The sequence below is a fragment of the Anoplophora glabripennis genome, unplaced genomic scaffold, assembly GCF_000390285.2.
Source record: "Anoplophora glabripennis isolate ALB-LARVAE unplaced genomic scaffold, Agla_2.0 scaffold2133, whole genome shotgun sequence".
Classification (NCBI taxonomy): Eukaryota; Metazoa; Arthropoda; class Insecta; order Coleoptera; family Cerambycidae; genus Anoplophora; species Anoplophora glabripennis.
Window position 1 is genome coordinate 1 of NW_019418206.1, and position 19,006 is coordinate 19,006.

General features: G+C 30.2%; 1 protein-coding gene across 1 annotated transcript; it reads right to left on the minus strand.

Moving 5' to 3' along the window:
• Window positions 1-4,861: 4,861 nt before the first annotated feature.
• On the minus strand, window positions 4,862-18,529 carry LOC108916642 (protein TFG). Its single transcript, XM_018722939.1, has 5 exons — window positions 18,417-18,529; window positions 18,174-18,369; window positions 17,864-18,097; window positions 8,375-8,714; window positions 4,862-5,243 (listed from the first exon to the last, which is right to left on the minus strand). Exons 1-5 carry the CDS (start codon window positions 18,441-18,443, stop codon window positions 5,042-5,044), a joined length of 999 nt encoding a protein of 332 aa, XP_018578455.1. The 5' UTR covers window positions 18,444-18,529; the 3' UTR covers window positions 4,862-5,041.
• Between the last annotated feature and the right edge of the window lie 477 nt (window positions 18,530-19,006).

Genomic DNA, 19,006 nt, shown 5'->3' on the forward strand with positions numbered 1-19,006 from the left:
AATCCTCTAAACGAACAATAATCCACAAAAAACACACGGAAAGTAAGGAAAATGAGCCGTTTTACATATTGTAAACGTAGCACGGAGGTAACGTAGTGACGTCACGTATTCGAGCGTTTGACATTTTATTTAGCGAACATAGGCTTAAATGGGATCGAGCAATCCTCTTGTATAAAATCCTTGGCGCACACGAGATGAGGCAGGATAAAGAGGGATAATCCCCCTCGATCCCAAATCATTGAGGCCAATTTCTAGCCATAGAATAATGGCGCGCGGTCGAATCCATTAAAAAAAATCAGCGTATAAAGGAAGTTTTCTACTTTACAACGAAACCAAGTTTATTACAAAATATTAAATAGAACAACCAAAATACCGTTTAAAGAATAAAAAATTATCTGCTTCAATTGGTCAGATCGAGACGCTTTTTTTTCTTAATTCATATTTTTTTAAGCAGTATTTGATGCAATTGGTTTGAATTCTATATATTAAAAAATTGCCGAGATAAGGACCCCGCGGTTACCTTATTTTTTGATTTTTTGTTAATAACTCTTTTATTTCGCAATTTAAAAATTTAAAATTTACAAAAGACGCGAGTTAATGTAATTAACGCTCGCGTTTTCGACTTTATAATTTTGCAATAGGCCGCCATTTTGAAACTGGGGGACCGGATTGCTGGTATTTGTTGAGCACCCCAACAGTTATCTTTTTCTGTAGTTTCATCCAATTTCAGTTAAATTCGCTCTTTTTTATTAAATGCTGAAAATTTCGCTTATTTTTTTTTCACCTCTAATTTTGCAATCTAAAAAAATTTTTGCGAGCTTTCGCAAAAGCCTATCCTTATAGCAAATTTCCTCAGGAACAAAATCGATAAGTATACCTTGTGTCGATCAGAGGCTTATTTTCGGATAACCTTTTTGGTTAAAATCACTCAAAGAATCAATCCTTAAAGTTTGTTTACGTATTTAATTAACAGCTCGAATAATGTTTAACTACTATAGTTGTTCGTTTTATACTTTTTATAAAACCAGATATTTTTTAAAGAAAGTAGTTATTTTTTACCACAGGTACCTAATAGTAGGAGAGGAATGATAATTATTTCCTAAGCATAAAAACAACACTAAACACTTTTAATTAAGTAATTAAACTCGGGTAATAAATTCCCCTGAAATCATGACATGATATAGGATATTATAAGCAGATTAGAGGCTATTGATTATTTCCGTACCATCGATTAATAATTTATAAAATAAAGTATCAGCAGTTTTACCCACGAAGTTCTCAATATTTCACAATATAGGTAAGTAAATTACTTATTTTATAGATGTGTACGACTACATTCCTAAATATATTATAATTTTTACTAAAATAATTTAAATTAAAATTTAGTTGAACTCTATTTTGGTATTAAATGTAATCTGCAATACAGGGTGTTAAAATTAAAACTTCCTACCTGGAAAATATCGCAATTGAAAGAAAAAACAAAAAAACCTGAAACACGTCGATTTTGATGTCTCGGAAGCTGCCCCTTAGACAGGGGCGTAAAATACCCTTAAACTTTAAATGGCACTCTATGTTGAGTGACACCTCATTTTAAAGCTATTTCAGTTCTGTTCACGACGATATATGACTTTTTAAATTTTGGTTTGGATATGACAATAAAATCATCACTTAAAAAATAAGATAAAATATCAATTAATTATAATAATTATTATTAATCTTAGTATTGACAAATTTAAAAATAGAATAATGAAACTGAAACCAACAAAAGTTAAATAATTATATTCTTGCCACATCTATCAATCCACATTTACTTACACGTCTCAATTCTTTTACGTACGTTCATAATTACTTTTTGTAATTGATTTAGAGAAATTTCTACACAGGCTTGCATTATCCTAGCATGTAGTTTGTGGTCTTGTTTTATAAAAATTTTGTTTCAATAAACCTCAAAAAAAATCTAGTTGCGTCAAGTCCGGGGATCTCGACGGCCACACAGTTAAAGGACTATTTCATCCTATCAACAACATGTTCTTTTAACCATTCTCTCACCGCAGCAGCGTTACGAATAGAGCTACCATCTAATTGAAACTTCAAATTAAAGAGATTTCTTAAAGGCAAATCATTATTGCGTTTAGAAATTCATTATTAAGAAGATGTAAAAATCTTTTCACGTTCAAATTGCCGTCAAAAAAGAAAGGGTCAATTTCACTAAACGTTAATACTTAACGTTAATAATTTTTGCGAATACTGCCTATTTGTGTTTATAATGAATTCTGGATTCTCAGCTGACCAATGACCACAATTTTGGGACAAAACTATCCCATTTATAGAAAATGTGGCCTCATCACTACATAAAATTTCACTTAAAAATTTAGAATTATTTAAATATTCTGCCTGTAGCCAATAATAAAACTCCAAACGTCTTTTTTCATCTCCCAATTCTAAAGAATTGACGAATTTTGGTTTAAAAACATTTATTTTATTTTTTGCCAGGCACCTTCTGATACTTTTTCTAGGGATATTAAGATTTAAACTAGCCACTCTAATACTAGCCCGAAGATTATTATTAAAATATTGTAAAATTGGGTTATTTCTCAAAACTGTACGACTAGACATAATGAATATGTCTAGTAAATTTATTGAAACAGTCTTTTTATTGAAAACTTTATTAATATACTGTACTCGTCTGTCTGGGTGCCTAGTATTAAATTCTATTGCAGCATAGACCACCTAGACTGGCTTATAGAGCGACTTTGCTGAAAACACTTTGGAACCTGATTTGGAGCCCAGCGCTCAGTCGTGTCCTAGCATTTAACGCGTACGCATCGCCGTAATTTCGATAATTAGACGTTTTATCATGGGCAAGTGTATTGTAAAACATTGTATAAATAGAAGTGATCGAGTTGGTGAAGAGAGACAAAAAGTTTCCTTCTTTAGGTAAATAAAAAAAAGGAATATCTAAAAGGTAAATATGTACGCCATTTTTCAGTTGACGTCACAAGTTTCCAGGGTTAGCTTTATAATTTTGTTCGCCCACATAGTGTAGTGATTAACGTGATATTGTTATTATAAAATAATTAATGAATTACTGTAAAATATTTTTAGTAATTATTTACTTTATGTGAGTCTCAAATTTTTATGAAATTTTACCAATTCCCGTCATTTCGACATAGCTGAAAATTAATTAAATATTTTTTTTAAATTGAAAAAATCGCAAACAAAACTAATTTCAGATTCATGTTCAGCACCCTGGAAAATGTGAGTTGGTAAAATGTGATTAGAAAAATCAGACTTTTGTGACAAAAGAAAAAATAATTAAGTACACTTCTATTTTCCAAACCTAATATTCAAATTTTTACAAATTTTCAAGGAATGTTGACATAAAACGAAGATGGGTGAAGACTATTAAAAACAGGACTGGACACTACAAGTAGGTACATTATAGTATATATTGGCGGTTTCGTAACACGTTCTATAATAAAGCCAATAAAATGTGAAGACTGTGTAAATAGTTTAATGTCAAATACACAGTATTCATACAGTCAATTAATTTTTATTAAACATCGTGGTTGTTTGACGTATCCATCTCGAGATGTCGTAGTAATATGCCAAGAAACAGAAAAATTAATAAAATTTTTTAATAATGATGAAAGCAGAACACCTAGGCTACAGAAAAATAAAATTGTTTATCATGTATTGAAAAACTTTCTGAATGTGAACATATTTGATAATTTGCCTAACAATTGTAATCTTTTAATAGAACTTGTAAGGGCTGAATGTGAAAAGTATATCGATGTACGAATAAATCATGAAGTCAAAATTATTTAATTCGGTAAAATCTACGAAAAGGCAAATATTAAATAAATTAATATTATTTAGACAATAAATATATTTAAATTATTTTGTAGTTTTATTTAATATGACACTAAAATATTCTATTTTCTGAATTATAAACTTAAAATTGAAAATTTGTCATAAGATGCATTATATGTTTAATATGTAATAAAAATATTACTTAATCCGGATCTGCTTAAAGATGCGCGCGATCAGATTGCCTTCCACACTCTACTTCCCCGGATTTTGCATTCACTGGTACCCCTGCATTGGAATTAGATACGGCCAGTCTAGGTGGTCTGTGGTTACAGCCATAAGAGTAACTATTTAGTTACTCTTATGGTTACAGCATACAGCACCTTGGTGCCAAATCACAGAACTACAAATGAGGTAGTTGTAGTTTGAAACGTTTACAAATTAAGATTCTTAAAAAGTGTAATAAAGCATGTAAATCTGGGAACTGCTAAATAAACTATGAACACCAAAATTCAGCATAAATATGTCTAGATGCCCAGTCCAAACGATATTTGTTGATAGAAGTCTAGGAAAAACCCTGCATCACCTTCTTAGAATTAAACGCATTCGACACCTGAGGTAGAAAGACATTGACGGTCCAACGTTCATCATAGCAGCTTGCAGTGCACTGTTTTGCAGTTACGGAGGGCGTGTTTCTTCATAAGTATATTGTCCAGTGTAATGTTTTATCAAAACAAATCAATGGAGGTAAAAAATAAAAGAAAGGCATTTAATTCCCAGTTGAAGAGTATCATGCTTAGTGTGTATAATTATTTTATTCTGAAAATAACGTGGAAAATTTCAAGGCACGCCTCTGCTGCGGTAAATTATTACAGTAGTTCTGATAACAGAACTTTATTGGCTTATTCTTCTCTAGGAACTCTATCTCAACAAATATAATGCAGACTGTATTCTTTTGAGAACCGACAGATGATATATCGTTTATTTCCACATGCCTATATGAAAAATATTCCAATTCTTATTTCCAACTAATTCACAAAAATTACGAACATATTTTAAAAATATTTATTGCTTAACAACTACAGCTTATTTATAGCAGACAATAAAACGCAAAGTATACTTAATAAAATGAATAAAGTAATATCAATAAAATAGTATCCATAATGTTATGTCTACTGAAGTCTTAGTTCTTAATTAGTTAAATGATTCATATTAAAAGAAATACATATTTCTACTGACGAGGAGGCAAAAATCCATGTTGAGGGGAAGGTTGTGTAAATCCTTTAGAGTATGGATTTCCTTGGCCCGAAGTTGAATAAACACCCGGAACATACTGTTGCTGCTGTGGATATGGCACACTCCCTTGTGGCTGATTTGAATATGAATTTGAACTGGGTATTTGAGAACTATCCATAACTTGGGGAACATATCGTCTAGAAATATATATTAACAAATTATATATGTACCTATACATACTGTTACAAATTTGCTTCTCACTACAGGGATCTTGGAAACGGTAAGAGATACGAATTAACTTAAATGGGTGCAAGGTTGCGTAATCAGGGGACCAACATTATGCCTCTAAAAAATCAAGGCTAACATGATTAGTTTTTGAAATATTTGAAAAAAATCGAAATTTTGGAAATCTATTTTTGTTTTATTTCAGCCTTATTTGAGGTGATATTGAAAAAAGAACACTTTCTCAAGGCTAATTTTTGCCCTCTATCGAATAGCGTAATCAATTTTTATATGTAACGTTTCGTCTCTTCAGGACTATCATGAAATTCATTTTTTTAAATATGACCCTGGAAATTTTATTACATTTTTTGCTTTGTTTATTGAATTATCGTACACTGTAAGTGTCGTTAGACCCTGTGAAATCTAGTTATTTAAACTATTACCACCACACATTAAAATAAAACATTATTAGAGTTTTATTCCCATGTGCATAGTTGTTTCTAGGCTTCTCGAGTGCTCAAAATTCAAATTCCAATCTTTTTTTTTTTTAGGATATTCATACAAATACATCTGACATGCTCTTTCACAGTTGCGGTCACAGATATAATAAATTCTGATAATATTATGCTGATCATCATTTTCAACCTGTGCCAAAACTAAAATGTTTTTGAACATCTGAAATTTTTTAAAGAGTAATATTTAGTTGGCGTTTTGGTTGTGCATATGCATTTTTATGAATTAATTTGCCATAATAAAATTAAAATTGTAATAATGTTATAATTTTGACGTAACAACTTATTATGTATGTATGACCAAGTGATGGTAATAGATAATAATAATAATAAATGTTTTATGGTAACGCGTGGTGGTAATAGTTTAAATAACTAGATGGATTTCACAGGGTCTAACGACACTTACAGTGTAAGATAATTCAATAAACAAAGAAATTTAAATAAAAAAATTAGATGAATTTGGAACGAATACACTGAATATGAATTTTTCGAGACAAAACGTCTGAATCTGATTCGGGCTGAAGCAGTACAGTATTGGGGGTCATGAAGGCTTGCAAAAAATGTAACAAAATTTATAAGGTCGTACCTATTAAAAAAAATGAAGTTTATAATGGTCCTGGATAGACAAAACGTTACATACAAAAATTGATTATGGCATTCGATAGAGGCCAAAAAGTGGACATGAGAAAGTGTTTGTTTTTCAATATCACCTCAATCAAGGCTGAAATGAAACAAAAACGGATTTCCAAAATTTCGTTTTTTTTTTAAATATTTCGAAAACTAATCATGTTAGCCTTGATTCTTTAGAGGCATAATGTTGGTCCCTTGATTACGCAACTTTGCCCCCATTTAAGCTACTTCGCACCTCTTACCGTTTCTGAGATCCCTGTAGTGAGGCGAATTTGTAACATCCTGTATAGAAAATGATAACTGTTGATGAACTGATAGATAATTTGTTGATAAATTTTTCAAGAATTTAGTTAGTAAAAAATTGTAATCCTATTTACTTAGATTGTATTCTGGGTATGTATATTGCAAATGAAAGAATAATTAATATTAGAATAAAATTAACATGACTCATATTATTAATACTAATAAAAGACCAAAAAAAATTTAAAAATAAAGATATATTTTAAATATTCATCTGCTACAAAAAAATGCTCACACAAATATTTTTCTTTTGTTCCTGAATTTAAAAAAAATGCTATTTTAACTACCGACCAATTATTTTTTTTTAAAGGCAACAATATTTTTGTAATAAATTCAACATATTTTTCTGTTCTACTGGGAACTAAATCGATTGATATTAGAAATCGTTTTTTCACCTCAACAATATTAATAATTACAAAAATGATAGAAATTTTTTCAAGAAAAACTTTTGCCAATATTAATAAGTCGATTTTGTTCATGATAGAACATATTAGACGGTAATATACATTTTGTCTAGATTAAAAAAAAAATACAAATTTATGATGGCTTTTTGTTCTCTACTTTTTAAGAACAAAATTGTTTATCTTTTCTGATTTCCTATAATTTATTGTCATAAAACCAGAAAAAATGATTTTAAAATCTGTTTAATAAATAAATTTTAAAGTAGAGAATAGACTACTTATTTTCACATTAGTTCTATGAGGAAAGGACCTCGCACTTATGGAAAGTGGCTTTCGGACAATTTTTTTGAAACTTCGCAGATTGATAGTTCTTAATATGTAGATCAAAAGTCTCAATGGGCACAAAGCCCCAAATCCACCCCTTCCCCCAAAAACTAACCCCAAGTAGCGAGGAGTTTACTTGTCGTTTTATGAAAAAAAGTTTCAAATAAAAGTTTTTTATTTCAATAAAATCTAAAAAAAACTATTCTTGTTTTTTTTTCAAAAAATCAATGTTTTAGCTTTAAAAGGCCACCAAAGTTTAACACAGAGTATACGTATGATAGCTATAGATATACACGTGTGTTAAGTTTAACAGCGTTTTACAGCTTGAATATTACTTTTTACGTCAAATTGAGTTGCAATTTGAATTCAGCGCAAAAAAATACGTGCAAAAAATATGTGCAAATAAACGTGCAAAAAATACGTACAACTATAAAATCAGTAATCTGGAAAATCCGTAGGCTCATTGGTGGGGGGAGGGGTCAAGTGGGGTAGTTTAATAGTCAAAAATGTGGTTGTTTGGGGTCGTTGTTGGGTTGATTAAAAAAATAAATTGTTTTACATGCAGAAATCAGTTAAATGCTACTTGGAGGCAGTTTTTGGGGGGGAAGGGGTGAATTTAGGGCTTTGTGCCCTAAAAATGTTAAGAACTATCAACCTGCGAAGTTTAAAAAAAATTGGACGAAAGCCACTTCCCATAAGAAAAGTGCGGGGTCCTTTAAATCAAAAGTCTATCAATTTTTTTCTTCATTAAATTACGATGCATTAGTAAAGTTCTGTAAATTTTGACATCAGTACAAATTTGGACTGCATTGCATTTGAGCAAACACAAAAAGTATGTAGACATTGTCATACCAAATGATTTAAAATATATATATATATATCAGAATACAAACATGCAAACTACAATATTCAGGGCATCTGGTATGAAACAGAGCTTACCCAGTCTGCTGAAAATTATACTGCTGATAAGGCAATGAACCGTATTGTATGCCGGGGAAGTTGGCACTTGACGATCTTCCAAAGTAGTCACTCATATTATGTGGGTTAGCTGCTGAAGTTACTATGGATTGCTGCCCTGGGGTAGAAGTCATGGAAACCGACTGTGGCCTAGTAGTGGAGTTATCACTGTTAACTTGAGGAGTAGGCGGTTTGGAGGACTCTTTAACATCTTCTGTTCCATTCTTTAAATTTTTTTCTTGCAGGGGATCGAATTCACTAGAATTCACCTTGTTCAAGGATGTATTTGAAGGGTTGTCGACATGAGCCTGTTCGCCCTGTTCTATTTAAAATTTTTCATACAATAACCAAAAGCATTTAATTTATACCAAAATTATACGGGGCGTCCCACAAGGAATTGCACAAACTTTAAAGGAACAAAGCTCTTTGCAAGTCATCCTCTTTCGTGTAGTCTAATTTATACTTCTGCATACTTGGGGAAAAAAATTACTCTTGTCAAATTTTTGTATTTTTCTGATTTCGAAACAAATTGCTTAATAGAAAATAGTTTTTTTTTTAAGAATTTTAACTATCATTTAATGTCACAAATAATAAAAAATTGTGAAGATTAATGTTGGTTTTCAAACTATCCATCATCACATACAATTTTTCTTATTTAAAAGTTATTGTTTCTAATTTCATTTGTAAAGGACCCCCCACTTTTCTTATGGGAAGTGGGTTTCGGCCAATTTTTTTGAAAGTTCACAGGTTGATAGTTCTTAACATGTAGATCAAAAGTCTCAATGGGCACAAAGCCCCAAATCCACCCCTTCCCCCCCAAAAACTGCCTCCAAGTAGCTGGGGGATTTAACTGATTTCTGCATGTAAAACAATTTATTTTTTTAATCAACCCAACAACGACCCCAAACAACCACATTTTTGACTATTAAACTACCCCACTTAACCCCGCCCCTAACTAATCAGCTTACGGATTTTCCAGGTTACTGTATTTTATAGTTGCACGTATTTTTTGTACGTATATTTGCACATATTTTTTCACGCTGAATTCGAATCTGCAATTCAATTTTACGAAATCGGGTCAGGAAAATTGTTATTAACAATTTAATTGTTTATATAGCTGTAGAAAGTTTATTTGTCATTTTATGAAAAAATATTTCAAGTGTTATTTATTTTGGCAAAATCTAAAAAAAAGTTTTTATGTATTTTTTTTAGAAAAAGTAATATTCAAGCTGTAAGACGCTGTTAAACTTAACACATGTGGTATTAGGGCGGGTAAAAAAAATCGACTATTTTTTTTACTTTATACTCTGAAAAATAGGTTGCTAGACACCTCTAGAAAATTCTCTCCAAATATGAGCTCTTAATTTTAATAGGAAGGTCCTCCGCTTTACAGTTTTCCATTTTTTCCTCAGTATTAGAAAAAAAATTCATATCTCTCTATCAACTGTTTCGTTAAAAATATCTCTCCTCATATACTTGTAGGAAATTGAACGCTCTACAAAAAAGGTCTCTTAAAATTGAAGTTTGATTATGTTAAGTCAAATTTCTATTTTGCTTATGAATTTTATAAATATTTAAATAAAGCGTTTAAAAGATATTCATCGTCAAACTTCAATGCACGCCAATTTTAACAGTTTTTGATTAATAATTCCGAAAATTTCAATTTAGTTTATGAGTTTCAGGGAAATTTATACAAATTTGAGTTTCTATGAACAGAGAAATGTTTTAAACTATTTTTCTAGTTTTTTTTTAGTCGTAAGCATGTTTGGTTACATCGAAAAAAAAATTAGTATATTATTTCTGAGTCAATGATTCACTAAATCTTGAAAAAATGACAATTTTGTTAGAAATTTATTATGAAAAGTATTAATCTTAAAGGAAAAAAATGTTCAATTTGTTATTGAAAAGATTTTTTATTTAATCATCAAGCGAGTTATAAAATTTCAAACATTTTGGTTTTGTGCTGATTTTTTTTTGAAACTTTTTTGTAATTTTAACCATTGAGTATGATAGCGAAGAATTCTTTTGACTGCATTAGGAGTTTCACTAGTTGGAATCAGATTTTTTCCATGTATATTTTGTGCAAAAAAGTTTTGAAATACGTTCTGAACAGTTTTCAAAAAAAAAATAACAACACGATCGGGATTTTAAATTATTAATTATAAAATTATAAAAATATTATCAGAATAAAAGTTTCAAATAAATTTTTAGAACAAAGAACTTCTCTATAATGGTTACTTTTACGATAGAAACTCAAATTTGTATAAATTTCCCTGAAACTCGTAAACTAAATTGAAATTTTCGTAATTATTAATCAAAAACTGTTAAAATTGGCGTGCATTGAAGTTTGACAATGAATATCTTTTAAACGCTTTATTTAATCGACTAATCATAAGAGACTATTTTTGTAGAGCAGTTAATTTCCTACGAAACTATGGATTGCGCATTTCATAATGATTTTTTGTTAACGAGTTATAAAATTCATAAGCAAAACAGAAATTTGTCTTAAAATAATCAAACTTCAACCTTTAATATCTTTTAAACGGTGAGGTTTACGAAAAAATTGTAAGAAACCTTTTTTGTAGAGCGTTCAATTTCCTACAAATATGTGAGGAGAGATATTTTTAACGAACAGTTGATAGAGATATTAATTTTCCTATTAAAATTAAGAGCTCATATTTGGTGATAATTTTCTAGAGGTGTCTAGCAACCTATTTTTCAGAGTATAAAGTAAAAAAAAATAGTCGATTTTTTTGACCCACCCTAATGTGTATATCTGTAGCTACCATACGTATACTCTGTGGTAAACTTTGGTGGCGTTTTAAAGCTAAAACATTGATTTTTAGAAAAAACAAGAATAGTTTTTTAGATTTCATTGAAATAAACAATTTTATTTGAAACTTTTTTCATAAAACGACAAGTAAACTTTCTACAGTTATATAAACAATTAAATTGTTAATAACAATTTTCATGCTCTTTCGTAAAACTGAGTTGCAGATTCGACTAACCCCAGATACGTAATCAGCGATATGCAAAACCCATTATATCGGTGAGACCAAAACTGTTGGTATTTTAAAGAATACGTGCTTCTATAAAATACAGTGATCTGGAAAATCCGTATGGTGATTCGTAGGGGCGGGGTCAAGTGGGGTAGTTTGATAGTCAAAAATGTGGTTGTTTGGAGTCGTTGTTGGGTTTATTAAAAAAAAAATTGTTTTACATGCAGAAATCAGTTAAATCCCCCCTTTACTTGGAGGCAGTTTTTGGGTGGAAGGGGTGGATTTGGGGCTTTGTGCCCATTGAGACTTTTGATCTACATGTTAAGAACTATCAACCTGCGAAGTTTAAAAAAAATTGGCCGAAACCCACTTCCCATAAGAAAAGTGCGAGGTCCTTTGTTAAACATGAATTTCTCAAGTTTTGATTATATTAACAATGTTCAGATTTAGTTTTCTAGTATTTATTAATTAATCAAAATTATTTTGAAAAATTCTGTGTCCTGCAATTTACTCCAAAAAATTAAATACGAAAATTCGATAAGTGATTATTTTTGTAATTTTTTTTAATCTGGTTTGCAAAACACACAGGTAATAATTACAGGTGTAGAAGTTAGGCCTCAGAAAATTGTACTCCAAATATCTACAGCACTTACACATTCTGGAAATATTAAAAAAACCAATTTTTTTAAAAAAAATTAGAAGGCTCACTTGCTTATTATTATTGTTACCTGATGAATGTCCACTTCCTTGGGGGACACCCTGTATGTTATACAGGGTCTGACAAAATGTATTAATTGTTTTATTCAGGGTGCATACTAAATTTTGATAAAAAGATTTAAATTCTTCCAGGTTTTCCAGGTAGATTTAAAACAATTCCAGTTGCGAAGGTGTAAGTTTATAGCTTAACAATTTCTGAGCTGTTTGGAGAAACATATCGCTCTCTTCTTCATAAGAAACTCTATAATAAAAGCTTTACATCAGTTTCCACGTTTCAATTAGTTTTCCCAAATTTTTTCTCAATGTCTCCCACATATCTATCTAACAAAGTATGATTGCACCAAATAGGGAACATTTTTATCTATGATTTTCGAAGAACCCTTCTAATAATTTTTGTTTATCTGGATACCAAATAAAAGCAACCTAAATATACAAAATTTTTGGTTCAGAAAGTGACATTTCAATAAGCTAAAATTAAAAATATGTTTACACGTTTTATGGAAAATATGTGAATTTTTAGCTAAATTCTAATAGCTTTAATTAACACTATTCAAGGAGAAGAAGAAGAATACTATTCAAAGTCAGCAATATTTTTTTATATACAGGATGTTAATTACAGTTTAGCCAAAGTTTAATGGCGTATTCTATAGATGAAAATAGTTTTTTTTCAACTTTTGCCCTATAAAAATTTTTGATAGGACGCTTCTCTACGGAGATTTGGGGTTTTAAAAGTTTCAAATATTGATATTAATTTTCCTGTAACTTCAATGGCAAAGAATCCCAAGGACAGCATTTTGAATAATGCTTGTGATGTTGTGTAGTGTTTTGAAATCTCTCAAAAATATTAGGGTATTGAATTTGTTACACATTTAGAAATCAATAGAATATGGTAAATAGCTACGTAGGTACTTAAATATCTTCTTATTTGATTTCCCAATTATCTAAAGACCAGTAAAATTTACAAATACTTTACAAGAATACTTCACTGCCTTTTATTGTACATTTTAAAAACATTTAAATTATTAAAAAAACCAGTGGCGTATGATTTTTTTTCAAAAATGGTCCTCTACTCCCCCAATAACTATGCCACTGGAGTATATTTTGGAATAAGTTACCCATGAAAAAATAGTATAACCTTGTATAGGAACTTTATAGGACTTAATATTTGCCCAATTAATTATATTGATAAAGCTTTAATCTAATTAAAATATACTGGGTGTTACATGTTTTATTTGGAAAATTTACCATGTGATATAACACACAATTCTAAGCAAAAACTTTGAGACAGAATGCTTTGTTTTCGAGGTACGGGGTGTTGAAAATAAAAAGAATCAAAATTTTTTCAATTGGGCTACAAATAAAGGAGTTACAACTAATTCTTAAAAAGAATCTGCAATTATTTCTGAATAAAATCCAAATGAACTGAATTTCCCATTTAAGCTTTTCTGTATAGCTAATACAGTGAAAATAGGTTATAACATTGCTTTATACGACGTATTGGATATAACCAGCGCCGGACTGGCCATAGGGAAAAAAAGGTAAAACTGCCGATGGGCCGCGGCCCGAAAGGGCCGCTTGGCCCAACATTTAATTAGATATATTTCAAAAATTTGAAACTTTTTTAGAATGGAAAGCAAAGACTGTGCTGTGTGCTGCTATACAATTAACGCTTAGTTTAGCATAAAAATATCTCTTAACTCTTTCTTTTACGCAGATGGCTTTGTGAGCGATCATTTACTATTTTAAAATTTATCAAAAATTGGTTGCGGAATTCCATCGGACAAGAAAAATTAGAAGCTTTTATACTTATGAACTCTGAAAAAGATATTTTAAACAAGATCACAATTAACACAGTAATTGACTTACTGACTTCAAAACATCCAAGTTTTAGAAATAAGCTTTTACTATAGTATTATTTCCAGATTTGTCAGATGTATTTTAATCGAAATTGTTGAAATGATTAATACATATGATTTAACAATACGCTTTCCTTGGTTTTATTTTCGTACAAATAATTGTGGTTTATTCTAGAATTAAGTTCTTAGAATACAGCTCTCATATTTTCATGTCTTATTTAATATAGAATACAAAATCGTATTCTATCTTTCAAGCTTGATGGATTTAGAAAAGTTTCTTGTAAAAAGTTGCCGAGTAAAGCGCTTAAAAGTAGTCGAATGCAAGTAAAATTATTCACTGAAAAAAATAAAAAAAAATCATAAACTAATTGATTGATGAAAAAAGAAGAACACTTTCTCATGGCCACTTTTTGCCCTTTATCGAATGGCATAATCAATTTTTATATGTAACGTTTCGTCTCTCCAGGACCATCATCTTCATTTTTTTAAACACGACCTTGGAAATTTTATTACATTTTTTGCAAGCCTTCATGACCCCCAATACTGTACTGCCTCAGCCCGAACCAGATTCAGAAGTTTTGTCTAGAAAAATTAATCTTTAGTGTATTTGTTCCAAATTTATCTAAATTTTTTATTTAGATTTCTTTGTTTATTGAATATTGTATACTGAAAGTGTCGCTAGACCCTGTGAAATCCATCTAGTTATTTAAACTATTACCACCACGCATTAAAATAAAACATTATTAGAGTTTTATTCCCGTGTCCATAGTTATTTCGAGGCTTGTCAAGTGATCAAAATTCAAATTCCAATCTATTTTTTTCAGGATATTCATACAAATACATCTGACATGCTTTTTCACAGTTACAGTTACAGATATAATAAATTCCGATAATATTATACTGATCTTCATTTTTAACCTTTGCCAAAACGGAATTGTTTTTGAACATTTACTGAAGTTTTTTAAAGTAGAATATTCAGTTGGCGTTTTGGTTGTTCATATGCATTTCTAAGAATTAATTTGTCATAATAAAATTAAAATTGTAATAATGTTTTAATTTTGACACAACAATTTATTAAGTTATGTATGACCAAGCAATGGTAATAGTTAATAATAATAAATGTTTTATTGTAATGCGTGGTGATAATAGTTTAAATAACTAGATGGATTTCACAGGGTCTAACGACACTTACAGTGTACGATAATTCAATAAACAAAGAAATCTAAATAAAAAATTTAGATAAATTTGGAACGAATATTGAAGATGAATTTTTCGAGACAAAACGTCTGAATCTGATTCAGGCTGAGGTAGTACAGTATTGAGGGTCATGAAGGCTTGCAAAAAATGTAAAACAATTTTCAGGGTCATATTTAAAAAAATGAAGTTATGATGGTCCTGGAGATACGAAACGTTACATATAAAAATTGATTATGCCATTCGATAGAGAGCAAAAAGTGGCCATTAGAAAGTGTTGATCTTTTTTCAATACCACCTCAAACAAGGCTGAAATGAAACAAAAACGGATTTCAGTTTTTTTCAAATATTTCAAAAACAAATCATGTTAGCCTTGATTTTTTAGAGGCATAAGTTGGTCCCCTGATTACGCAACTTTGCCCCCAATTAAGCTACTTCGTAGCTCTTACCATTTCCGAGTTTCCTGTAGTGAGAAGCGAATTTGTATCAGCCTGTATATGTCCTTTTAATGAACAGAGTAGGTTTTGGAATTTATTTTTATTTGAGAGTTACCAAAATATAGCACAGTAACAAATTACAATATTTTGTATAATTTTATCAAATTGATTTCAATTTTTACTCCACTAGTCTCCTGATGATAAATAAAATGTATCTGTGCTCTCTTTCTTGATGTTTTTAAACGTATATTTACATGTTCTGCAATTTAAGTCAATTTTTTATAAGGTGATCAACATATTTTGTCATATCCTATATAATACTACAAAAAATTACTAAAATGAAAATTTTTCTAAGGAATTTTATGTGGGTAAATTTTCGCAGGTTATTTTTTAAATCCGTCATAATTTCAGATTATTCTTTGAGGCATTTTAAATCACAGAGCTCTAATGAACTAATGGTTTTCTCGGGTTTTTAGGCTACTGGTTTTCGAGATGCCAGATTTTTAAGTTTTTTTTTAAGTTACTTTAAGTGCATCTTAGATGCACCTGTAAAGGGTTCCTTCTAAATAAATATCATTTTAGAATTAAAAAATATATATCACAACAACCATTAATTTTCATTTATTAAAAGAAAAAGTTAATAAATATAGTTCTCTTGATAGTTGAACTCATGTTTAAAAAATTAAAAATATACTCCCATTTCAATGATAGGTCTTATTAAACCAGTACCATTAGATATACAAGACAACTTTATTTGTTGACATTAGCTATAGTTTTGGATGTTAGGCTATCGGCAACAAGGGGCAGTATAGTCAACGCCTTCAGATTTAACAGTGTGCCTCAAAAAGGGGCATTTTGTTACTTACTTAAACTATTACAATACACCAACCAGAGTTGGGCAAAATACTTTCACAATGTATTTAAAATACAAATTACAAAATACTAGTACGGAAGTATTTTAAAATCTTCAAAACAAAATTACTTCTTTGGCAAAGTATTTTAAATATAAATTACTTAGTATTTAAAATAGTAATTTAAGTACATATGTTAAATATTAAATATATATTGAAAATATTCAATAACAATATTTAATATTTTTGTGAAACTCAAGATTGACAAAAAAATATGCTGTAAGTACAAAGCAAGCAAGGTATTTTAAATACAGAGTGGCCCAAAAGTCACGCAACCGAATGAAAAAAAATGAAATTACGTAGCAAAAATACAAAATTTATTCTTTAAAAAACAAAGTATACAAATTATGTTTGAAGCGAGATAAAAACCAACTCCCTGGTATCACAGCTTGTGTTCAAAGTGCCCTCCATCTTCTTGGATGCACTTCAGACATCGCTTTTTAACGGCTTTACAGATGCGCTTCACTAAAGGTTTATCATCATTCATTTGGGCGACTTCATCAGTTATGATGTTTTTCATGGTCTCGATATCCGGTAATTGATTTTTGAACACCCTGGGAGTCAGGTCCGGAGAACGTGGAAGCCATTCGATTTGACCTCTTCTACCAATCCAATTCGGGAAAAAGTTATTGAGGAATTCGCGAATGCCTCGGAACATGAGAATCAGGAAATTTTTCGGCGAAATCGGAAAGAATGTTTCGATACTCGGCATGATAACGATAGTATGAAGTCACTAAAAACACACGCGCGACCGTAAACCGATAAAGTGATCCCGTTGCCATAGTTACAAATTTGTATAGCCACAATATCGCTTTGCACACAGACAACCGTTAAACTGCCGATAGAACAGCTATGAACCTTGTATTAGGGAGGAAACGGCCCATGCGGATTGCACGTTAGCGTTGCGCGATTTTTGGGCCACTCTATACTTTAGAGTAATTTAAATATTCAAGAGTATTTAAATTATTTTTAGAAGATTTTAAATACTTTTTTAAATACAAAATACATTATTAAAGTATTTGAAATACAAAATATATTTTTGGTTACAACAAAACTATTTTAATTACAAAATACAAAATACTATTTTATATTTAAAATACTATTTGGTATTTTTTTTTTGTCAAAATACTACTGATAATTGCATAATAATTGGTCAAACCTGAGGATGTCAATTGCAATGCCCCCTGGCCCTGGATCCTGAGGGTCTACGTTAAATTTGTAGGCAAGTATCAGCTCTTACTTTGACTTATCTGATAGCGCAACTTATAAAAATCAATGCGTTATATACAATACTAATACCAGATCTGTAGTAAAAGCAATAAATATCCATAAATAATTATCTAATTCAAGCACCTACCTTGTATTGAAGAATGTTTATTTTCATTCACATCAATTGAATCTAATAACTTGTTAACTTGGTCTCTTATACTTCTAAGCTGCTTCTTCAGCTTCGTAACTTCAGGTTCTGATAATACACTTAAGCATTCATTTTTCAAATCTGAATTCAATAAAATTTGCAATTTTAATATACGACTACACTGAATCGCAAAAGATAAGTCGGAACTGTCAAATATTGTAATAAGGTCGCCATCTGAAAAAAACCTAATTTACTGTATCTGTTATTTTATATTTAAAAAATATATATATATTTTAATATTCGACAATACCTTCATCTTTGTATTTAATTGTAATATCATCATTTGCAGTTAACTTTCCCCTAAATACTCTCTGCATCATTAAAACAAGTTCGTCGTACGTAATTGATTCATTGTGGATAGGAATTCGACGAATATCATCGCCAAGTTGCACTTTTATTATTAATTTACCACTAAGATCTAATTCACTTTTCATATCCATGTCAGACTGAAATAGATAGTGAAATATCTAAGAAAAACAAGTAATTTACTTACACTTTCATTAAAAGTTTGTCTTCTCATTAAATATTAAAAATTTATAAAAGACAAAAATTGACTTAAAAACAAGATTAAAGACTAATATTAACAAGAAGTTAAGATACCAAGATGTCAAAAATTTTTTATCAGATTTTTTCAGCTGCTTCAGTGCCTACCTACCAATAGACCACAAACTTTAGAGAACTACCTTAGAATTGTATTACTAGCTGCTTTCAATTGCAGGGAGCTGCTCCTGAAGTATTCATCTACTGTTGTATTCTTTAAATACTCCGAAACTATGTTAATGAATTTTCTCGTTTTCTTTTGAGATTTCGTGCTATTTTAGAATTTAGACATTCTTTTGCATGATGTAATGTATAATAGTTTTACCATGTAGTGCATATATAGTGCTGTTAAACTTATAGTCTTATAGTGCATATGTATATGTTATCCCTTTTCTTTTACTCATGTTTTCGGAATCATAACGTGTTACGATCCAATGGAAACCAATCAGATTACTAGATTTCGGATCGTAACGCGTTATGATTCCCAGTTCCTAGCGGGCAGCCGACCAGAGCACACGTGTTTTGTGAAAGTGTAGTGCAAGG